General features: G+C 42.5%; 1 protein-coding gene across 1 annotated transcript in view; it reads right to left on the bottom strand.

Annotated features, from left to right (window-relative positions):
- Positions 1 to 25,598, bottom strand: part of SPTBN4 (spectrin beta, non-erythrocytic 4) — a 1,597,753-nt gene that overhangs the window by 791,580 nt on the left and 780,575 nt on the right. The window contains exon 18 of the mRNA XM_085625377.1: positions 24,585 to 24,675. Coding sequence (XP_085481503.1) covers positions 24,585 to 24,675 — 91 coding nt within the window. The remainder of the gene's footprint in view (positions 1 to 24,584; positions 24,676 to 25,598) is intronic.

Below are 25,598 nucleotides of genomic sequence, written 5' to 3'. Positions count from 1 at the left end.
TTAATCACCCTCCATTAGGTTTCAGGATTGAACGTTGTATGCCGGCAATGATGACCTGCTGTACATATCAGGAACGTGAAAGGTTCACTCCTGCAAGTCCGCTGCTTTTGCGGTGGTGCGTCGTCTCATGCGGCTGGGACTGCCGCTACGAATTTCTTCAAAGTTTCCCCCGGACTGAGACCGCACTCCAACATCAGGTAGGTACAACCTTTTATTTTACAGCATGCAGCTTCCAATCCCCTGGTACTGCCCTCGGCCTGACGCGTTTCGAAGCGTTTAGCTTCTCCTCAGAGGCCCGCATCAGCAGTCCGTTTAATCACCATACCGCCATCCCCTGCGTCTTTAACAAATTTCTTGGCTTCCGGTGTGCCATCCTATTGGATCGTTCCTTTTCACAAATGTACGCTGGGATTTGTGGTCTTTGGTTTTTCAATAATTACCCTCCAGTGGGTTTGACTGCTGACACGCCATTCAGGACACAATTAATCACCCTCCATTAGGTTTCAGGATTGAACGTTGTATGCCGGCAATGATGACCTGCTGTACATATCAGGAACGTGAAAGGTTCACTCCTGCAAGTCCGCTGCTTTTGCGGTGGTGCGTCGTCTCATGCGGCTGGGACTGCCGCTATGAATTTCTTCAAAGTTTCCCCCGGACTGAGACCGCACTCCAACATCAGGTAGGTACAACCTTTTATTTTACAGCATGCAGCTTCCAATCCCCTGGTACTGCCCTCGGCCTGACGCGTTTCGAAGCGTTTAGCTTCTCCTCAGAGGCCCGCATCAGCAGTCCGTTTAATCACCATACCGCCATCCCCTGCGTCTTTAACAAATTTCTTGGCTTCCGGTGTGCCATCCTATTGGATCGTTCCTTTTCACAAATGTACGCTGGGATTTGTGGTCTTTGGTTTTTCAATAATTACCCTCCAGTGGGTTTGACTGCTGACACGCCATTCAGGACACAATTAATCACCCTCCATTAGGTTTCAGGATTGAACGTTGCATGCCGGCAATGATGACCTGCTGTGCATATCAGGAACGTGAAAGGTTCACTCCTGCAAGTCCGCTGCTTTTGCGGTGGTGCGTCGTCTCATGCGGCTGGGACTGCCGCTACGAATTTCTTCAAAGTTTCCCCCGGACTGAGACCGCACTCCAACATCAGGTAGGTACAACCTTTTATTTTACAGCATGCAGCTTCCAATCCCCTGGTACTGCCCTCGGCCTGACGCGTTTCGAAGCGTTTAGCTTCTCCTCAGAGGCCCGCATCAGCAGTCCACAACCAGTCCAAGACCACAAATCCCAGCGAACATTTGTGAAAAGGAACGATCCAATAGGATGGCACACCGGAAGCCAAGAAATTTGTTAAAGACGCAGGGGATGGCGGTATGGTGATTAAACGGACTGCTGATGCGGGCCTCTGAGGAGAAGCTAAACGCTTCGAAACGCTTCAGGCCGAGGGCAGTACCAGGGGATTGGAAGCTGCATGCTGTAAAATAAAAGGTTGTACCTACCTGATGTTGGAGTGCGGTCTCAGTCCGGGGGAAACTTTGAAGAAATATATATATATATATATATATATATATATATATATATATATATATAAAAATGAATGTGTCCTCATGTAACGCAACTGGTGCTATGTAAAGTGCTCTGATACCCGATACCTTCGGGTGAAGTTCGCGCTATATAAGACTCTTTAAAAAAAAAAAAATATATATATATATATATATACATATATATTATCTACTGGCGGTCGCCAGTAGATAGTTTTAGTTAGGACCTATTTTCCATAGGAAATCCGCAACATTCTATTTGGAATAACGTTAGCGCCGGTTGACGAATCCTCGCGAAAGTTTCCAAACTTTTGGCCAGCTCTGCTCCGCTCCTACCCTGAAAGTTTTGCGGTGATCCGTCAAGCGGGGGCCCGAGAATAAATTATTTGTGATACTCTGTGTATTTTACCTCACTCTTGAAACATCCTTAGCACCCTTGGCACCTGAACAGCGGTAGCGCTGCAACGAAATCCCCCAAAACTTCTTCGCCATTTTCGAGGGCGAGGCGCGTCCTGAGACACGCCCCCTCTGCTGGCCACGCCCCCCTACAGGCATATAAATAAAGCGCCGTCGCTTTACTTCACATGACAGCGGTCTCCTGAGGCGGAAGCCGGGAGCGCCAAGACGCAATTTTTAAAAAAAAAAAAACTTTATTTGTGATACTCTGTGTATTTTACCTCACTCTTGAAACATCCTTAGCACCCTTGGCACCTGAACAGCGGTAGCGCTGCAACGAAATCCCCCAAAACTTCTTCGCCATTTTCGAGGGCGAGGCGCGTCCTGAGACACGCCCCCTCTGCTGGCCACGCCCCCCTACAGGCATATAAATAAAGCGCCGTCGCTTTACTTCACATGACATCGGTCTCCTGAGGCGGAAGCCGGGAGCGCCAAGACGCAATTTTTTAAAAAAAAAACTTTATTTGTGATACTCTGTGTATTTTACCTCACTCTTGAAACATCCTTAGCACCCTTGGCACCTGAACAGCGGTAGCGCTGCAACGAAATCCCCCAAAACTTCTTCGCCATTTTCGAGGGCGAGGCGCGTCCTGAGACACGCCCCCTCTGCTGGCCACGCCCCCCTACAGGCATATAAATAAAGCGCCGTCGCTTTACTTCACATGACATCGGTCTCCTGAGGCGGAAGCCGGGAGCGCCAAGACGCAATTTTTAAAAAAAAAAAACTTTATTTGTGATACTCTGTGTATTTTACCTCACTCTTGAAACATCCTTAGCACCCTTGGCACCTGAACAGCGGTAGCGCTGCAACGAAATCCCCCAAAACTTCTTCGCCATTTTCGAGGGCGAGGCGCGTCCTGAGACACGCCCCCTCTGCTGGCCACGCCCCCTCAACGCCTTGACTCCCCTGTACAAAGCATGTGCCTGGGTAGGAAGCGCAGCGGACGGGCGCAGCGGGAGCGCCGTTTGCGCGCCGAAGGCGCGCCTAAGGCAAGCCCGTCTGTGCCCGTCCGTGCCACGGCCGGGCCCAGGGCCGGACACGCTGCCCAACCGAAGGTACGTACTGATTTACCATCTACCTATACCCGAGCTGATTTGCTTGCTCTAAATCACAACAATAAGAACTGCCTCAACATTATTAAGGCTGAGACATGGTTAGGACCCGTATGCTGTCACTACTGCAGGACCCTTCTTACCCCGGTAAAACAGTTACCAAACAGGATTAACACAACTTCGCCTCGAGGAGCCTTGATCAATGCAAGGTCCATGTGCAAGAATAGCGAGCACATTCATGATCTCATTACGGAGAATGACTTGGACATGCTCTTCATAACTGAAACATGGCTCAAACCATGGTGCAACCCGATCATTGCCCAAACTGTCCCCCAAGGATACCTCATTCAGAGGATCGACAGACAAGAAATTAGAGGTGGCGGATTGGCCATCATCCATCGAGACTCACTGAAATGTACCATCACCGAACTCCTGGACGTAAAAGGGGCAGAAAGCATGGCTTTCTGCATCCAATTAACTAAGGAAACTACCTTTGCGGGAGCCCTCATTTACCGCCCCCCAGGACCCCAAAACGGTTTCTTCGAAAGCTTCGAAGAGGCTCTCAGCACGCTCACTCTAAAATATGCAAACTTCACCGTCTTGGGTGACCTAAATTTCCACCTAGATAAACCCAACGACCCCAACACCATGTGGCTCAACGAGCTGACAAGCATTCTAGGAATGAAAATACTGACCAAACTACCCACGCATAAAGCAGGCCACATATTGGACTGCATCTGCACCAATACCCAAACCTTAACCGTCGAAGACCCACTGATCCAAACATGGACCGACCACTGTCTAATCCCTTTTTCTCTAACCACCAATAACAAAAGGTCTAACTCCGTCAATCAAAAAATCGTAGTCCCTATGCAAAGAGACTGGAAAAAGCTTGCGAACTCACCAAATCTCCTGCTTACCGCAGAAAAATCTACACCTTCACTGTCTGGAGACACAGAATCCGATTATAAAATATTTTGCAACTGGATCTCGGAGTGCTGTGGTACGGCCAACTCAGAGAAAGTCAGGAAAAAGCAGAACAGAAAATCAGCACCCTGGTTCTCCCCCGAAATTAAAGCAAAACGTACAGAGATCAGATCTCTCGAAAAGAAATGGCGTTGTAACTATGATCCAAAGGAAGCTCTAACCTATAAAACCGCGAGGAAAATATACCACTCCATGATAAAAAACGCCAAAAAAGACCACTTTCTTCAAAGAATTAACCGGTCCAACAATAACCAGAAACAAATCTTTAAAATTGTTGACGAATTCATGAACCCCAGAATCCTCAGGCAAGAAATACCACCCTCTCTAGCTCTCTGTAACGATATAGCTGATTATTTCGAACAAAAAATACTTAAACTCACCGCAGACTTCCCTGACCCTTCTGAACATCCCCCCTACTATGAAACATTACGAACCAACAACAAACCCCAGCTGAAAAATTTCACTCCTATCAGTCTCGATGAATCCCGACAAGCTATCCTCTCAAGTAAATCTGGTTCCCCGTTTGATCCATGCCCCCCAATGCTGCTCCACTCTCTGGTGGACACGGTAAATCCTACCATAAACTCCATTATAAATTCCTCCCTATCTACTGCAGCCATTCCGGCTGAATGGAAGCTCGCGGCAGTCAAGCCTCTGCAGAAGAAACCCCTACCTGACCCCACCACGCTCTCCAACCTTCGCCCCATATCACTGCTCCCGCTACTGTTTAAATTGACCGAAGCGGCAGTCAATAAACAGTTGACAAAACATCTAGAGGAAAACCACCTATTCCACCCCAACCAGGCTGGTTTTAGGGCAAAACACTCCACAGAGTCAGCCCTCCTACATACTGTAGAAACCCTCAAGATGGCACTGGACCACGGGAAAAAGGCCGTCCTGATCCTACTTGACCTGTCGGCGGCCTTCGACACGGTCTCACACGCCGTGTTGATAGGCCGCCTGAAAGAGTCAGGATTAGCAGGAACCACCCTCGAATGGCTGAAAAACTTTTTAAGCCATAGGAGACAAGTAACCGTGCTAGGAAACTACTGCTCGGATGAAAAAACGATAAAAACAGGGGTACCGCAAGGCTCAAGCTTGAGCCCGGTATTGTTCAACCTCTATATGACCCCCCTGATAGAACTTATCACATCCTTTAACATCAGCACGATATCTTACGCTGACGACACCCAGCTTATCCTAGTACTGGATAACAACTCCTCTATAGCAGAGGAAAACTTACGAAACTGCCTGACGGCAACCTTTGACTGGATGCGAACAAACCACCTCAAATGTAACTCAGGTAAAACTGAAATCCTCCCGCTCGGCCAAAAAAACCTTTTTTCCCCCTCAAACTGGTGGCCTCAAGACGCCGAAGTTCCCCCCAACACCATCACGTCGGCGCGTAATCTAGGCATAAGGTTCGATGAAGCACTATCTTTTAAGCAACAAGTAGGTACTGTGGCAGGGTCCTGTTTTAATATCATTAAAAGTCTTAGAAGATTCTTTGATTTCCTTCCCCTAACAGCTAGAAAGACTGTGGCAGTAGCCCTTATTACATCTCGCTTAGACTACTGCAACAGCATCTATGCAGGCGCAAACAGAGCTGTTCTGCACAAATTACAGATAGTTCAAAACGCCGCTGCTCGCCTGGTGCTACGACTACCTAGGAAATCATCTGCTTCAAAAGCACTCAAAACCCTGCACTGGTTGCCCATCCACAAAAGAGTGCTATTTAAAATCCTGCTCATTACTTTCAGAGCCTACCACCAATCAGGACCGACATACCTGTCCCAAAGGTTTGGAAGATACACTCCCCCACGATCACTCAGATCATCCAACCTCAACCTACTTGCAGTCCCCAAATTCAGACTAACCACAAAAGGTGGAAAATCCATCGGAGTACTGGGAGCTAAGGCTTGGAATAAGCTCCCATCACAAATGCGCCTGATTCAGTCCGAAAAACTGTTTCGTAAAATGCTCAAAACCTGGATTTTCAACACCGAAGATTCAATCTGCTTAGCGCTAGTATAAATCCACCTTCTTACTCACTGACCAGGATCTATGAGTAGGATCTACCTTAGCAGCTGCCCTATTCTTTCTCTGTCGAGACAGTGATGTCTAGCGCCAAGATGCTCCTTGGAGTGTAAGCGCGCTCTACAAAAGCCCATTCACATTCACAAAGGGGGGTCCCAAAACGCGTTTTCCCCAAGCAATTTCCCATAGGATCTGTTTCGCAGCTACAGCCCGAACCGCTGAACGGAATGACACCAAATTTGGCAAAGAGGTAGTCCTCAGTTCGGAGTCGTGCCTTTTGCATATATGGTGTGAATCTGTTCAGTAGTTCCTGAGAAAATTAGGGTAAAAAAGTTAGTGATATCTATAGCCGCGGAGGATCAGTGGACCCTACCCGCACCGTAAGCGCACCCTCCCCAAACCGAGCGCGCACCCTCCCCGAACCGAGCGCGCACCTTCCCGATCACGTGCTGAATGCTAATTGGCTGTCGAGTGTCTCTCTACATTCGAAACCAGGAACTGTTGGCGGCCATTTTCTGCCTCGGTAGAAGCGAGGCTGAAGATGCATGGGGAATAAGTGTGTAAAACATATTAAGGGGGCAGAGTGGAAATACTCTGACCCTCTAGAGGTCCTTCTGGGACCCCCGAGGACCCCTTTAAAAAAAAAAAAAACACAGGGAAATGCGCGCACGGTGCGTGCATCCTATCGCGTTGGATGCACGGATTCTCTCGCGGTGGGTGCGCGGATCCACGGCAACGTTTTTTGAAAAACAACAAGAAATCATTGGTTGTATGACAACTTTCTACACTGAAAGGTAGGGTGTATATTTCTGTTTTTTAAAGGTATGATTGTTATTGGTTAACAAAAACAGATTGTAAGGAACATAATGTATGATAAGCTGATATGTTGAAAAGTCAAGCACACTTCCTGTCTTGTGTAGGAACATTGTGTGCTGAACTTGTGACCTGTGAGCTCAGTGCAGTGTTCCATGACCTGTTTCTATGGTAACAGGCAGAAAGCAGATTGGGGGAAGGGTTGAAATGTATTTCAGTTGGAAAGGGTTGAAATGTTTAACCAATAGAAATGTGTGTTTGCTTTTTAGTTTATGTGCGAAGGATTGTGATTTGATGTTTACATGTATATGTGTGGAAAATGAAAGGGAAACTTTTTCATTCTTTGCTTTTGCTGAGAGGTGCACAGTGCAGAGATTCTGTAAAAGAAAATATGGTGAGTGATTGATATACTTCTTAATCTACAAAAGAACTTGAAAGATGAGTTATTTAATTGTGAGGGGATGTATGTAGACTATTTTGATTTTAATCAGACTAATGTATTTTTCCTGCTAAAGTGTAGGGAGTACTTTTTTTCTCTACAATGTGTGTGCATGTAGAAACCATTCTGTGATAAGCATTTGTGTTTTTCATGTGTTTGTAAACAGATAACTGTGCAGTTTTTATATTTTGGTAGAATTAGAAACCAGTCATTTTTTATGAATTTGTGAAATGAGTTATATTATGTTTCTATACTAAAATGTAGTACTACTTCTAGATGAAGAAATGTGTTTTGTTATAGAGCAAGGGATAGTGTTGTTTGTCTAGAACAGGGGTACTCATAGTACGTCCCGGGGGCCGCCAGCGGCCCGGCAATCCTTTCTTGGCGGCCCGCGGACCTTGCAGACACCGTACCGGTGTTTGTTTAACAGTGTCAGCAAACACGTGGAGCTGCTGGGGCGCTAAGAGGTGAAACAAAGCCTCGTTATCATGCAAATGGTCTCTTAAAGACCTGTAAAGTACTCGGGTGGGGCTGTGTGTGTGCCCTGGAAGGGAAGCTGCCTCAGCTGCCAGGGGCATAACGCAGCCCCCGCGGTGCGGGGGGGGGGCACCCACGCTCCAGGGGCCCCCTCACTCTAAGCGAGGGAGACGGCTGCGCCTGGAAGCAATCCTCTTCAGCCTCCCCAAGTCCCCATAAATTAAACTATGCGCGCACACCATGGTGACGGCATCTAAGCCTCAGAGTCTTCCCTCTCATTCTGTCTCGCTCCTCAGTTAGTGAAAACTGAGACTTCAAGAAACGGGTATTACCCTCTCTTTCCCCCTTTCGTTTATTTGCTCCCCTGTGAAATGGATACAAAAAAGAATAACATTTGTGCTGGAAACTTTGTCTTTCTCTGACACAAGTGCAGCCTCCGGGTGGAGAGAAATAAAACATTCCAAATGTGAAAAATAAATAACTAACTAAAGCAAGACAGAGTGGTTGCAAGATGTCCAGATTGATTTATTTACACCTAAACACATTAGTGCCACTTTACAGTGTTTACCAGTGAAGTGATACTTTTGTTTACTCCTCTCTCTTTGAACATAGTTTTCCCGGTGTGGGAAAGTGCACCTTGCCTGGAGGTACTGAAATACCTGCTTGATGGGTGAATTGGAAAACAAAATGCGTACAGCGACTGTGTGTTTACGAATGTGGTCTTTTTATACCATACTGCCTATGGTTTGAAAGAATATAAGCAATGGGCACTGAAACAGGTCCCTTCCGGGCCCTTTAGTCATGGCCTTACTTTTTCATGCAAAAGCACTCACTAATTTCAGAATAATGAGTGTAAAAGGAAAAAGGTAACCATGACTGAGAGGGAGGGAGACGGGGAGAGGGAGGGAGACGGAGAGGGAGGGAGAGAGGGGAAGAGGGGGAGGGAGGGAGAGGGAGGGAGGGAGACAGAGAGGGGGAGACAGAGGGGGGAGACAGAGAGGGAGGGAGAGAGGGAGAGAGAGAAGGGGAGAGAGAGGGAGGGAGACAGGGAGGGTGGGAGACAGAGGGGGGAGGGAGACAGAGGGGGAGAGAGACAGAGAGGGGGAGACGGAGAGGGAGAGAGACGGATAGAAGGCAAGAGGGAGGGAGACGGAGGAGGGAGGGAGATGGAGGAGGGAGGGAGATGGAGGAAGGAGGGAGACGGAGGGAGAGGGAGGGAGACAGAGGGAGAGGGAGGGAGAGGGAGGGAGAAGGAGGACGGAGGGAGACGGAGGAGGGAGGGAGGGAGATAGAGAGATATGTGTATGCCGGGTCCGGTGGCTCAGTGGATGAAGGCGTCCGCTGCAGGGACCTGTGTTCCACCTCATGGTCACAGTTTTTTTGTTGCTCTAGCCCCGCCCCTCCCCCAATGACCCCGCCCCCGAGGTGCGGCCCTCGGCCACAAACCACACTGTAAATTTGGCCCCCAAGAGAAAGTTTGTGAGTACCCCTGGTCTAGAATCACACAGTGAGTCTGTGTGCATTTGGGAACCACTGTGAGAGAAGCATTTGGTAACATCGTGTATTTGCTGACTAACTGTTTTAACTTGTCATGTTGTGAAGTTTTAGTAGCATTAGAAGACAGTTATAGCTTATGATTTGATTAAATGAGTCAGGCTTTGACAGAAAAGTGCAGTCCTGAAATATGTAGATTGTGGGCAGTTCCCTTACGAGTTGCACTGTAGTGAATGAGTTTTGGTAAACTCCTAGGGATAGTGGTGCATGTCTAGAATCACAGTGTGAGTTAGTGTGTATTTGGGATCAGTGTGAGAGAAGCATTTGGTGATATCATGTATTTGCTTACAGATAACTTTTTTAAAACCTGTCATGTTGTGAAGTTTTAGTAGCATTAGAATCCAGTATTTGGTTATGCGTTGATTAAATGAGTCATGCTTTGACACTGATGCGCTATACTTAAATATGTAGCTTGTGTTCAGTACCATTAACTCTTCTAGACTAGTGAATGAGTTTTGATAAACTCCTAGGATAGTGTTGATTGTCTAAAATCACACTGTGAGTCTGTGTGCATTTGGGTAAGGATTGTGAGAGAAGCATTTGGTAATATTGTGTATTTGCTGACAGATAACTGTTTTAAAACTGGTCATGTTGTCAGGTTTTAGTAGCATTAGAAGCCAGTCTTTGTTTATGCTTTGATTAAATGAGTCAGGCTTTGACACAAAAGTGCAGTCCTGAAATATGTAGATTGTGTGCAGTACCATTAACTCTTCCAGAGTAGTGAATGAGTTTTGGTAAACTCATAGGGATAGTGGTGCTAGTCTAGAATCACACTGTGAGTTAGTGTGTATTTGGGATCAGTGTGAGAGAATCATTTGGTAACATCATGTATTTGCTGACAGATAACTGTTTTAAAATCTGTCATGTTGTGAAGTTTTAGTAGCATTAGAATCCAGTCTTTGCTTATATGTTGATTAAATGAGTCATGCCTTGACACTGATGTGCTGTACTTAAATATGTAGATTGTGTGCAGTCCCCTTACCCCTTCCACAGTAGTGAATGAGTTTTGGTAAAGGATAGTGTTGATTGTCTAAAATCACACTGTGAGTCTGTGTGCATTTGGGTAAGGATTGTGAGAGAAGCATTTGGTAACATCGTGTATTTACTGACAGATAACTGTTTTAAAACCTGTCATGTTGTCAAGTTTTAGTAGCATTAGAAGCCAGTCTTTGCTTATGCGTTGATTAAATTAGACAGGCATTGACATTAAAGTGTAGTCGTGAAATATGTAGATTGTGTGCAGTTCCTTTACCACTTCCACTGTAGTGAATGAGTTTTGGTAAACTCCTAGGGATAGTGTTGTTTGTCTAGAATCACACTGTGAGACTGTGTGCATTTGGGAACCACTGTGAGAGAATTGTTTGGTAACATCGTGTATTTGCTGACAGATAAGTGTTGTAAAACATGTCATGTTGTGAAGTTTTAGTAGCATTAGAAGACAGTTATGGCTTATGCTTTCATTATATGAGTCAGGAATTGACAGTAAATTGCAGTTGTGAAATATGTAGATTGTGTGCAGTTCCCTTACCACTTGCACTGTAGTGAATGAGTTTTGGTAAACTCATAGGGATAGTGGTGCTTGTCTAGAATCACACTGTGAGTTAGTGTGTATTTGGGATCACTGTGAGAGAAGCATTTGGTAACATCATGTATTTGCTGACAGATAACTGTTTTAAAACCTGTCATGTTGTGAAGTTTTAGTAGGATTAGAATCCAGTCTTTGCTTATGCGTTGATTAAATGAGTCATGCTTTGACACTGATGTGGTGTACTTAAATATGTAGATTGTGTGCAGTACCATTAACTCTTCCAGAGTAGTGAATGAGTTTTGGTAAACTCATTGGGATAGTGGTGCTTGTCTAGAATCACACTGTGAGTTAGTGTGTATTTGGGATCAGTGTGAGAGAATCATTTGGTAACATCATGTATTTGCTGACAGATAACTGTTTTAAAATCTGTCATGTTGTGAAGTTTTAGTAGCATTAGAATCCAGTCATTGCTTATATGTTGACTAAATGAGTCATGCCTTGACACTGATGTGCTGTACTTAAATATGTAGATTGTGTGCAGTCCCCTTACCCCTTCCACAGTAGTGAATGAGTTTTGGTAAAGTCCTAGGATAGTGTTGACTGTCTAAAATCACACTGTGAGTCTGTGTGCATTTGGGTAAGGATTGTGAGAGAAGCATTTGGTAACATCATGTATTTGCTGACTGACAGATAACTGTTTTAAAAACTGTCATGTTGTCAAGTTTTAGTAGCATTAGAAGCCAGTCTTTGCTTATGGTTTGATTATATGAGTCAGGCTTTGACATAAAAGTGCAGTCCTGAAATATGAAGATTGTGTGCAGTTCGCTTACCACTTCCACAGTAGTGAATGATTTTTGGTAAACTCCTAGGTATAGTGGTTGTTGTCTAGAATTACACTGTGAGTCTGTGTGCATTTGAGAACCACTGTGAGAGAAGCATTTGGTAACATTGTGTATTTGCTGACAGATAACTAATTTAAAACCTCTCATGTTGTCAAGTTTTAGTAGCATTCGAAGCTAGTCTTTGCTTATGCATTGATAAAATGAGTCAGGGTTTGACACTAAGGTTCAGTACCATGTACTATTCTGTTCACTGTGGCAGAACTGAAAATGTAAAAGTTTTATCTAAGCACTGTCCTAGAAGTAGTCTGATTATTTAGTCAGTTTCTAAGTACCAAATAGACTGCTTCAAATGTCTATGCAGTATGCATGTAGTGTTCTAACATACTATACACTTGTCTTTTACACCTTCAATTCCCTAGTCAGTATCCATACACTTCCAGGAAATATCCGGTCAGTCCTGTCACTTCCTTTGCAGTCCTCTAGAGACCCATTCAACAGCATGTACTAATCCATTCACTGTGCCAAAACCCAAACACTTATAAATTCACCAAGACACTCTCTTTCCAGTACTCTAATGATTCAGTCACTGCCTAAGTATTCATGCACAGAGCCAGGTCTTAGCATATGGACTTCTTCAAACCCCTATCCACTATGCATGCAGTCCTCTAAGCACCTACACACTTGTCTTTCACACCTTCAATTCCCCAGTCAGTATCCGTTCACTTCCAGCAAACACCCTGTCACTCCATTTGCACTCCTCTAGTGACCCATTCAGCATCATGTACTAATCCATTCACTGCGCCAAACCCTAATAAATTCACCCAGGCACTCTCCTTGCAGTACTCTAATCATTCAGTCAGTACCCAAGTACTCATCCAGTGACCCAGGCCTTAGTACATGGACTGCTTCAAACCCTTATCCACTATGCATGCAGTCCTCTAACCACCTACACAATTGTCTTTCTCACCTTCAATTCCCTAGTCAGTATCCATACACTTCCAGGAAATACCCTGTCACTCCCTTTGCAGTCCTCTAGTGACCCATTCAGCACCATGTACTAATCCATTCACTGTGCTAAAACCCAAACACCTATAAATTCACCAAGATACTATCTTTGCAGTACTCTAATCATTCAGTCAGTGCCTAAGTATTCATACACTGAGCCCGGCCTTAGCACATGGACTGCTTCAAACCTCTATGCACTATGCATGCAGTCTTCTAACCACCTAGACACTTGTCTTTCACACTTTCAATTTCCTAGTCAGTATCCATATAGTCCAGCACTTGTGACTGCCTTTGCACTCCTCTAGTGACTCATTCAGTACCAAGTACTAATCCATTCCCTGTGCGAAAAGCCTAGCACTTATAGATTCACCAAGGCACTCTCCTTGCTGTACTCTAATCATTCAGTCAGTACCCAAGTAGTCATGCAGTGAGCCAGGCCTTAGCACATGGACTTCTTTAAATGCCTATGCAGTATTGATGCAGTCCTCTAATCACCTACACAGTTGTGTTTCACACCTTCAGTTCCCTAGTTAGTATTCATACTCTTCTAGCAAACACCCTGTCACTCACCCAGTGTGTCTCCTTATAGTACTGTAATCATTTAGTCAGTTAGCATGTAGTCTTTTAGTGAGGTAGGGTTTAGGGCATGAACTGCTTCAAAGTAGTATGCACTGTGCATGTAGTGTTTTAACGATCGTCACACTTGTGGTTCAGGGCTATAGTTTCTTAGTCAGTTTTTATATAAAATGTGTTTGTACAGTAATGGAATAGTATAAATTTGAAAGTTATTAATATACATTTATTTGTGATTCTTTTTTACAGATACAGAAAAGGAGTGTTTCTCATCTGTTTGCACTCTTCTTGTGCAAGATTGTTTCGATGAAGGGTCCTTAGGTGTTTCATCATACTTGCTGTGCCGCACGAGTATTTTTTGTTAGGATCCCCTCATAACAGAACTCTTTGGCAAATCTTGCCAATGAAGAAGGTGGCATTGGTCTTTGTTTGCCCCTTGGAAAAAGATAAAAATTTCTTCACCACTGAAGAAAAACGTTGTGGGCGTGGTGCCTTCTGCAAAAACAATTCCTCAGATTCGGTAAATATTTTAAAGCGGCAACATTTACAGTTTTTGTAAGATAAACTTATAAAATGTTGTTAGCTGTATACATTTTATATATCTGTGATTTGTTTCGTTTGGTATTTTGTTGAGAATACCATGTTGTTGTTTTTTTTTAACAATCTTTTTGATTTTCCAGGTCTGTCGTCGACATCCGTGGTTCCCACAGGAGTGTTCCGCTTTGTTGTTTTGTATTATTGTTGTTACATTTTGTTTATTAGTTTATTGTTTATATTTATGTTAATAAAAAAATAACGTTTGAAAATAGTTTATCGTTTATATATTTATTATTATAAAAAAGAAAGTTTGAAAAAAAAATTAATAATGTTTTTGGTTGTTCTCTTAACTGCTGTGTGACTCTTTCTTGTTCTTATTACTGTTATTTGATGGAGTCCACCATGGTGTTAAATTTTGGGGCACTTATCGCTGGAATACTAGTGATATCTGCAGTTTGCACCAACTTCTGAATAGTGTGTTAGATTTATCTCAACTTTACTTCCGTTAAAGTGCTGATAATGAAATGGAGAGTAGCCGTTCCCGTGCAAAAAGACATGAGGTGCACCTTTGCGATTTATTCTAAATACTAAAATCCTGTATTGTATTGCACTGAGGTATTGGCTGCACTTACAGTGTACACACGAAATCCATTAAGAAATCTCATTGTATTTATATTGATTGGGAATAGTGCGTCAGGTGGTGGATCTTGACGAGATACACTGCTCAGTTCGTATATTGTTGTGCACACGAAAAAAAACACATCACAACTTTCACACCAATTGAAATGCGAAACAAATTCCGACGACAAGACACGTTAGCACCAGGGATTTTACACCTGCTTTCTGCTGGTGTTAAGCAGGACAACTACCTGCACCATGAAAGGGAACACAGCCAAGAGCCACACCAGAACACCCACAGGTGCCATAGAGTCAATGAGCATGATACAGGGATACCCATGAGGGCCAGAAGACTCATCTCAACAACTCCAGGACAGCCAATGCCCCCCAAACCCACATCTTAGTAAGTGTGTCCCTGTGGTCATTGTCTTAGCATGATAGGCACTAGCCCTGCAACATCATAGTGTGCTGTCACCTCAGCATTGGCAGTGAGCCTGGATGTGTAGCTACGTACGCATCCTCCTGCATGCACAACTGGCGTGTGCTGGTCTGGGGTTCACAGGTCAGTGCAGGGGTGTGCCTATCCGGCAAGGGGAACGGGGTGTCTCGGACATGTCCGTGTACAGGAAGTGCGGTAAGTGGGTCTCTGTGTTCTGGTGTGGCCTGTTACAAGAGCCGCAGCAGTCGATGTTGTAAAGTGGCATGCACCACCTCCAAACGGCACTGTGATGTTGTTCTTGGATTGTAGCAGGACATGCGCAAATAGGCATTACAATGGCGTGCCGTACGAGTGCACGAGATACAACAGCTCACCGTACAAAAGTGTGGGGGCTCGTGGGAGGGAGGAGCAGCCGTTTGGCAACATAACACACAGTGAACTCGACTATGTGCCACATGCTGGGCATCTCATCCATGATGACCACGGTCGCAGACATCCCACAACACCAACGACTGGCCTTTGTACACATCCTGTATGAATGCAGCGTGGTTTTCACTTCTATGCTCGTTCAGTGGTGTGATGTTGGCAGGTTGTGTGACTTGTGCTCCTTGTTGGTGTGTTTCATTTTGGCCATTGTTAGTCTATATGTGTGTTGTACTTAATTGTGCATGTGTGCCATTTTGCCCATCTCCCCCCTCCCCCCACTCCCTACTTCTTCCTCTTCCTAGTGCTGTTGTGTCTATAATTTTGTTGCTGCACACATAAATACATGTAAAGAATAAATTAGAATAGTTCCTTGATTCTTCTAGGTTTCAAAACTTCTCTATTGGTTTCTTTTTAATTTTCCATATAAACCGTTTTCTTTAATATTCAACAACACATAGAAGTCAGAAGTGCAACGTATTCTATCAACACACTTTCTAGAACATTCTACAATACGTGCAGGTTAAAAGTTCATCAATTTTTTAAAACTTTATGATATTTTTTTGTAACATTTGCTTGAACATTTAACGACACATGCAGGTTAAAAGTTGACGATTGTTTTAAGTTCAAACAGTGCCTTCCAAATGCAAGTAGCAGGTGTGGTTGAGCTGAGCAAATTTTATCATATGATATGTACTCCACGTTGAAACTGCTTTTTCTTAACCAATCACAAAGATGCTTTTCCACAAAACTAATGTGCACCCTACTTTTAAAAAAGAATGCTTTTCATGATATCTTCAGAGATAAGTTATAGATAGGAACTAGCATTAAAAAAACCTTTGAAATTCACTGAAAAAACCATAGGTTTCATGTACGTTATAGTTAGGAATTGGCATTTAAAAAACCTTGAAAATTCACTGAAAAAACCAAAGGTTTCAGGGGCGTTATAGTTAGGAATTGGCATTTAAAAAACTTTAGAAATTCACTGAAAAAACCATAGGTTTCAGGGGTGTTTCAGGACATTTCCCTCATACAAAACCCTAGAAATTCCCCTGTTATAGTTAGTTCAGCTAACTATAACTCGCGCCCCCGCAATGCACTGCTGATGATGTCACATATTACATCACTCATGACATGGTCAGTGACATCACTGATGACATCTCAAATGACATCACTGATGACATCACTGATGACGTCATCCATGTGATAAATTAGTGCATCTTCTCACACCCTAATATAACCTTTGATACACCGACTCAAAATTTCAGACGGCCATTTTGACAACCATAGATACTCCAATACCAATAACTACTTACCCACTCATTGACTTTTAGGTCTACATACATCTCCACTCACTCACCTGTACAGTCACTCATACTTACAGTCACTCTGTGCATTTATACACCTATATAGACACTCACACACCGCCAATCATCCATTGAGGTACTGATACATCTAGTCAGTCATGCAAATAATTAATCACAGTAAAATTTACTCACCTATACAGTTAAAAACACTCAAGTTCACTTACTCATAAAAATACTAACAAATTCTGTGTCTTCCTGCAGAAAAACAAACAGCACATGACACAGATATCCTTGCACTATGGCGCATACAGCCACTCCCAAAATCACACACTCTCACATATAGATAGTTATATACTCTTACACACATATACACTGCGTTTCACATATGTAGTTACTGACACATGTACAACTGAGATATACATTCAATCACTAACACACCCATACATACACTCACCCAACCATACAGTCCATCACAAATGCACTCTTAAAAACATGCACCCACTGAATCACCCACTCACACATCTAGTCACAGAGTCACACACACCCTACCCACACAAACACTCAGGCACCCATACAGATACTCAGACAACCAATCAATAACCCATATAGACACTCATGTAGCTATTCACAAAACCATGCAGCCACTTATACACCAACACACAGACACATACAGACATTCACACAGTTTAGTCACTAGTCTGCAGTAAGATACATTTAATGACTCACTTATAGACTCAGTTACGCACCTAGAAAATCATCCATTCACACACTTGTACACCCACTTATTTTTCAACAGGCCTTTCCCTATATATATTAAACATAAAAAAACTGTTCAGAAACACATACTCAATGGATGACGTCATCAGTGATATCATCAGTGATGTCACTGACCATATCATGAGTGATGTAATATGTGACGTCATCATCAGTGCATTGTGGGGGCGCGAGTTATAGTTAGCTGAACTAACTATAACAAGGGAATTTCTAGGGTTTTGTACGAGGGAAATGTCCAGCTAACTATAACACCCCTGAAACCTATGTTTTTTTCAGTGAATTTCTAAGGTTTCTTAAATGCCAATTCCTAACTATAACGCCCCTGAAACCTTTGGTTTTTTCAGTGAATATATATATATATATATACACAGTAAAAATGTGTATTTATGAAAAGAATGCCACAAAAAATCAAGACAGGCCACTATCAGTGCTTTATCATCTATTCAGTGGCCATGAGGCCCATAGGAAGAGATACCTCAGCAGGGAAAAGGAAAAGATGAAGAACACAACTTATGTGGCAGTGGTCAGCAGAGATGAAATTAAAATTGTGCAAACTCGGATCCCCAGGGCCTAAACGACCTAATCTTCACAGTGCTGAGAAAAAACACAAGGGCTTGAAACTGGGTGATAAGCAAGGTTCTGGTGCAGCCTCTCCCTCAACTTCAGCCATCTTGTTTCTATGTCCTTAACTTTAATTTTACTGATGTGTTGTAATACAATAATGTAATTTTAGTGTTATGCATTTTTGATCAAAGCCCAATTAAAGGGAGAATACTTTGGCTCCTAACCATCAATTTTACATTTAAGATTACCCGGTTACACATTTTTCTTTAGAACGTATGATAATAATTTTCATTATCGAAATGCAATTACCAAACCATAACAAGTTATCTCAATGCATGCAGAGGACTTTGATGTTTTATTTAGTATAATCTTATTCAGTGCACACTTGTACACCCAATGCCCAGGGTTGCGCCGAAATGCAGCAGTGCACTTTTTGAAAAATCTTCCCTGCTGAAAAAAACCACAATTACATTGGCTGAAAACAAGGGAAAATGTGCCACCAAATTAAAGAAATAAAAAATCTGAGTGAGTTCACATTTAGAAGAAATTATGCCTATGGCGATGCGGCATTCAATTGGACGGGCATCTATTTTAGTACATAATGCAATACTCATTTAATTTGTATGCGGAACACTGCTGTTATACAAAACCTGCATCAGCTGTAATAATATTCATTTCTTATTCACCGAGCAGAAGCCCGCACGCTAACATGAATTCTGGTGCTCTTAACAGATTGGTAAGGAGAGCTCATATAAAAGACAAGCCACAAAAAGTACAAATCAAATTCAATGAGAAATGGTGGCACGTTAACCATTCCGAACATGAGCGGGTGCACTCTGAAATATGCCGGTTTTATGAAAGCTCATCAGACCAGATGAAATTGTGCAGCATCTCATTCGAAAGATGGCTCTGATCATTAGAGGAACTGCCCCTTTGATGTTAGCTCACTGGAGGGACTATAAGCTAATATGAAACCCTCCAGGCACATCAATTTATTCTGATTCTTCAGAACCCCCACAATCTATCACAATATATCCACGTCACAGTGTTGCAGCTTTGTCAGGAAAGATTAGCCAGAAAATACAGGACAATCATGAGAAGAGCTCAATTAGATCGTTAAATCATGCACCAAGAATGGTAACAAGACCCCGCTTTTGTAGGAATAGGTCACATATTTGATTGCCCTATGTGCTTTGACCAGCTTTTGAACAGTGAGTTTCAAAGCACTTGAACCACACAACGAGGATGCTTGTGAATTATCCGAGATAAACTCCTTGATATTCTTAGATATCCTGCTGCATACGTGGATGCCTAGCTAGGGTCTACACATATTCAGATTGTAGGTAAACTGAGTTTTGTGCTTTCATTTTAATAAGAGTGAATGAATCTCAAAGAAAAATGATTTGGAAGGTGCTAAATTGGGCACAGCAGAAGCAACTCCCTGTCACTGCTGAATGCCTGGAACCAGGGACCATCCATTCTCCAAACACTTGCAAACAATCGTAGAATATAGTTTTAATTAGCTTAGTGTTAAAAGTAAATTGGAAAAGATTTCTAACTTTGACGAGTGGGCTAGCAGAAGCCACTGAATACACTTTAAGGCAGGCTAGACCCTTCTTGTGGACAGAGTTCGGCTGTAAATAGCCATAGTTAGCTTCAGATAACAGAAGCCACACACAGCAAAACAAGTCAAATTGTTTCTTCCTATTTTTAAAAAAAATATTTTTCAGTGACTTCGATATTAGCCAAACAAACGGCCATCTTAAGCACCTAAGAAGGGGGGTATATTTCTGGACAACCAATTTATGTTCTAGATCATAGCAACAGGCGATGCAGGACACGATAATATAGGAGATTGACATTTCTACCAATAGTTTCAGTAAGAACAAACAAGGAGTTGCACAATGAAATTCTCAAATTAATCTCAGCTGCTGGCGATCACTTGTGTTGCATTCCAGTCCATTGTTCTGCAACATCCTTGCCACTCTAGAGAGAGAACTGCTATATTCTAATCAGTCATAGTTCTGTTGTAGTATGAACTTCCAGATCAAATTGCCAGTATAGGTATCTTCCAGATGGGAACACAAGTAACTTCAGACCGGTTCCTACCTATTCAGGTGTGGTAATAGAGGTACAGCTTGACTCCTGAGGCACTGTATCACTAGCAAATTTTTAAATCTGGTCATGCATGATTAGATTACAGAACTCTGTATTATTTTTCTCTAATCCTAAACATAGCTAATGTGCCTCTCCCCAACACCAAAAACCTGTGTTCTCTATCAACTCCTTTGTTGGAAAACTGACCTGTATGATTTCAGTTATTTAAATATGTAAAAATGTTATTGTCAGATTGACCATACTAATTCAATGTGAATGAAGACCCGTCCTTGTAATTTCATGTAAACTCTAAAGCAAGCGCACTCTGTTTTCGTTTGAAAAATTTGAAAGGCACATTTTAACTTCCAAAATAATTATATCAATGACTACAACCACACTTTGTATCTACGAATACTGCAATATTTTATGTGAAAACTTTGAAAAATCAAAATGCTTCTGCTAAACGTATCACCAAATTAAGACAAAAAGAACTGTGATTGCCAGTTTTCCTACACTTCATTGACTACCAGGGCCAAATGGGTAAAATTCAGAATTCCCTGCATCTCTCACTGAGCATTTCTTGACCAAGGCCTATCCTTTGCAATGAATAAGCTTACTTGAAAATAAGGCAGCTGTAAAATACCAGAGTGCTGCAGTCTGACTGACACTTAGCCATTCGATATCTAATCAGGACAAGCTTAGCAAATGAGACAAGCCTCGTGAAAGTCAAACCCATATCACAACACTTTGTTTCCAAAGCATCTGGTTGAAATGATCAGAGGGCTCTAATAAAAAAGACTAGAGTGGTAACCTATTCCAAAGAGTGGGCTAATAGTGGGGGCTTGTTGCTGGATATAGAACCTTTAGAACCCTTCATCTTTCTAAGGGACAAATGGAATATTTACATTAAACCAGTTCCAGCTACACGTTCTATAGAGCGTTTGCTTTAATCTCTCCCCTTTTGTCTTCCTTCATAAACATTAGTGTTGCCTTCAATTGTCTTAACAATTCAATTGCACAATGAAACATAATATAGCGTAGGGAAGCCAATATACAAATTAACACTGGAACTTATTTTCCATAGAAAAACAGATAATTGGAAATGAAGAGAGAAAAAATAAAGATAAAAGCAACTTATCATTTACCGAGTACGATCATTGAAGTGGCCAAAAGGCATTTTATTTTAAAGAGCAGAACTATGTTCAAATAGGTTCCTGTCCATATAAAGTATCAACTCAATGCAATGGAAGAGTGAAAAAGCTCTTCTTTGACTATCACAAAGTTCTCCCTACTTCTAGATTTGAAAACTGGTGAGGTATTAAGGGACAGAGACAATGGTGCAGTCTGATGTGAAAAGGTCATGTTAGTTGTTAAACATAAGAGGTGCTCTCTTTCTGGCTCTATTTTGTGTTATAACCTCCATGATTCATTACACAAATCAAAATCATAATTTCCTTCACATTTTTGTCAACAAATAAGAGAAAGATAAAACCAAATATTTAAATTGCCTGCAACCTGCTCCATAGGGAAATATTCCAGAAACACAGCATCCAAATGTGCTTCACTTTTGTAATAAATCTACAAATAAAGCACTCCTACATTAGAGCGTTGTTGTGAAGCAACTGAAGAACAGTGCATTTGAAACAGAAAAACTGCTGCTGTGGAAAGTACACATTTTACCCAACATATCATGTTTTCTGATACGGCTAAGAAATGTATTTGGGAATATATACGACATGTAACCTGATACCAGCATCCTGGACCACCAAATATAATATTCATGAACACAATTAATACATAAAGCTGTGCTCTCACGATCGTTCGTCAAATCACAGGAGGTGTCCAGCATATCTGAACAGATGAAATACCCAAATTTACCACAATTCCTAAAAATGTTGTGTACCCACCGTTAGATAATTAAAATTGTAACTAAAATCAGTTATCAATTCCAGTGCCACAGTTATCATCCATATAATTTTCCACGTACACAGAAGCATGAAAAAAGTTACAAGAATATGGTATATTAGAACAAAATTTGCATGGGTCGAATTTATAAACTATTATGCCCTAAGTTGGCAGGGTATGCCCAGGCATGTGCCCCTTTCTCACTTTGCCACTGGATTCAAGCTAGCCTGGCTGATGAGGGGTGTTACCCCGACACCGGTCCCAGGATGCTTGTTTCCAGTTCAGGGAAGACATGGCTTAGCAGTACGGTCTGGACTGTACCCATGAGGCACAGGGTCAAGATTGATTTGCATATGGCTGGGTCTGATCTGGGGTGGTGAAGTGAGCTAAAGAACAATTATGGATTCAACCCAGATCTGTGACTGGGGGTGAGTGTCTGAAAAGTTCCATCATCTGCTTGAGTTTAATTTATAAACAGTCAACAAGATGGCTGAGAGTTGAATACTCACATGGACATCTACTGTCATCAAGAGAGCACACATGTGAATTTCAGCAAGGCTTACTAAATTGTAACACATATTATGTAAAGCCCTTAGAAATGGAAGTTATACAATATAATGCATTACACAACCCAATTGTTATTATTATCCAAAGAGGAGGGCACTCCAAAGTAATTACTGGCCAGGAATGAAGTAGGGGTCTTGGATCTGCCTAGAGTGCTCTGACTCCACTTCCAGTCAATAACTAGTAAGGGAGTCCTCCTTCCTGGATAATATTGCTTGAAAAAGTATTGGGAATCGATACCCATGTTATGGTACCAAAGTATCTAGTATTGCGTCCTAAATATTATTTACAATAAATATTGTCCGACTGGAGTTGATAAGAGACTAACACCACCATATTTTTGTAAAGGATCTTTCGGACACAATGTTTCTGATAATATTCTTGCTAATGATACTCTGACAAACAACTGTACCAACACCTCCATTGACACAGCACCTTTCTGCTCAAACTGAAGGTTTCGGTGCAATCTGTATGTTAACTCACACAACACGAAAAGTAGTGAGATGAGCTTACAAGTTACATTAAATGAGCTAGGTTTCTGGGACAGTCCTAGCATTCAAGTGAAGTGTAAAGTAAAGTAGCTGCTGATACCATTTTGATGTGATGGTGAGCCTGCATGCCAGGACTCTTGCTTGTCATTTTCATAATCTATCCCTTTTGCAATGCTACCCTGGGTATCAAAGCTAGAGTACTGAGGTATACAAATATCGAAGACAAAATATCGAAAGGTAAGTAGGTATACATTTTCTATACCTAACCTTACATATTTGTACCTTGAAGATATTTATAACTTCAAGGTACATAGGAAATAGTGTTTGGGATAGTGCATTTTTACTTCCTCTATATGAACTTACTTTTTGATATTTTGGTATGTGATATTTTGTGCACGATATTCTTGTATCTTGATATTATTAGCCTCATTATTCAGAAGTACAGCCATCCATTTTTCATCTGTTGATTGTTATTGAACTTTAAGACAGAAATTATCTGGAATTTATGTTAACTCTTGAGAAATTGATAATGGAAACATGGTTTGTTAAACTCTCTTGCAACACAATTCACTTCATCAGGTTATTCCACAAACATCAGTGCATAAAGCCTTGCAAAACTCCCCTGTGGAGCATTCGAATAAGCCATGACATTTACAAATGCATCAGAATATGATTTGATACAGCAGAGTTTCTAATTGTTAGGCCACATGCACCGAGGTATTATAGTATGTAATTTATAGAGCAGGCAACTAAAGCTGTCTGTAGCAATATTGCAAAAAGGTTGAGCAGTATTCTGAGATGCCTTACATACATAGTTGGTCCCTTGAAGATGCACACGGTTGTGCACACAAATACACTTGAGGCCAATAGCTCCGAAATGGTTAAGACTGTATGCGCTGTAAAGTCAGTGGCGGCTGCCACATACACAAAGTGGAGGCGCAAGGGGAGGGGGAGCGTGCGGGACGAAGCTCTGGAGGGAGCACAGGGGTTAACATAAGAATAATAAAACATTTTTTTTTTATTAAACTTGCCTGCTGCCGGCCGCCTCCCGCGTCGCGCCTTGGTGCTGGGAATTCCTTGTCCCAACAGACACTGCAGGCTAATCGCAGACTCCCTGTCCAATCCCCGCGCTGCAGAGCAGCGTGGGAATTGGCCTGAGCAGGCTAGAAAGACATCCTGCTCAGAGAAGGGAGTCTGTGGGGTTTCTTCAACTCGTCTGTTCAATACAGTTGGGTTAGTGAAACCTAAGCGAGCATGTGAGTTTTGGTAGGGCTGAGACATTCGGCCGAACACACATGAGCACTTAGGGAGTGCGCTAGCAATCCTCCTCCCCCTTCTCATGCCTCAGTCCCGCCCCTCCCTGCACACGCTGGATGAGCCAGCGACTTAAATATAAAACGATAATGAAATATCATTTTATTTTCTTGCTGCTGGCTGCGAGCCAGTGAGGCGACGCTCCTCCGCCATTGCGGAGGAGCCACCCCTGTGTAAAGTGTCATTAAGACAGTCCTCAAAGCACTAGATTTAAATGAGAGGATGTTCCGCTTACCTCGTCGCAGTTCTGCAAGAACTTCTGCAGCGCCAAGTGGTCATTCAGCCGCTGCAACCACTGAATGGCAAGTGCAAAATTCCGTAGGCTCCTGAAATGAAAATAAATTCCAGTTTACAGCTGTTCTCTTTCCATTAAACTTACAGAACCGTCCATTAAAGAGAACCTTTGGATAAAATGCCTACGTGCAAACTCAGCTATACTCTGTTATTCCTCCTAAATTACAAAGAAAATCAATTTCTTGAAAGGTATGGTCTACAGGATTTATATCAGCACACTTTCAAAAAAAGAAATTCGTGTCAGACAAAACTATATAGGTTGGTAGACTGGCTGACCAAGGTAGAAGACTAACACCAAACTTGGTTGAAATTAACTTTAGACTTCTTTGAAGACTTCGGTGGTGTTCAGCACAGAAAGGTGGTGAAACAGCTTAGCAGATTTGGGTTAGGTGACTGGCTGGACGGTTGAGCTGATAACTGGCTTCCTTAAAAGGCAGCAAAGAGCTCTGGTAAATGGAGGCCGCTCTGAAGAAATGCCATATATTCAGGGTTGTTGTTGCAAAGATCAGTTCATGCGCAGAGGTTATAAGTACATTTTCAGATGACCGTGCATAAAGATTTGAGAGGGAAGGTATTTCTATCTATGGGCAATACATTGACTGGCATTCTTGATTTGAGTAGGATGGGAAATACATTGTTTGGAGTGGGGAGCAACTCTGTAATACAACCCTGTGTAAAGGTTGATGGTGACACCTGTAAAGATGGTATGAAAAGCAGCAATCATGTATCAGAAACTCTAATAAGGGTGTACAAGAATCTGAGGAGATGTTATGGGCATAGGGATGAGGTGTTTAATAACAACTCAAAATCTAAGGTTGTATTACCGTGGCAAGGATGAAGAGGTCTCTAGAGCTTTTTGACTGGTACTATGGGCCACATTCCGAGAAGGATGTCTAGTGACAGACTTGGGGTCAGACAGAGATGAACTACAAACACTGGCCATAATGTAACTCAA

Source organism: Triturus cristatus, chromosome 9, assembly GCF_964204655.1.
Source record: "Triturus cristatus chromosome 9, aTriCri1.1, whole genome shotgun sequence".
Lineage (NCBI taxonomy): Eukaryota > Metazoa > Chordata > Amphibia > Caudata > Salamandridae > Triturus > Triturus cristatus.
Note: the sequence above shows the minus strand (reverse complement) of the source record. Positions and strands in the feature narration are given on the sequence as shown.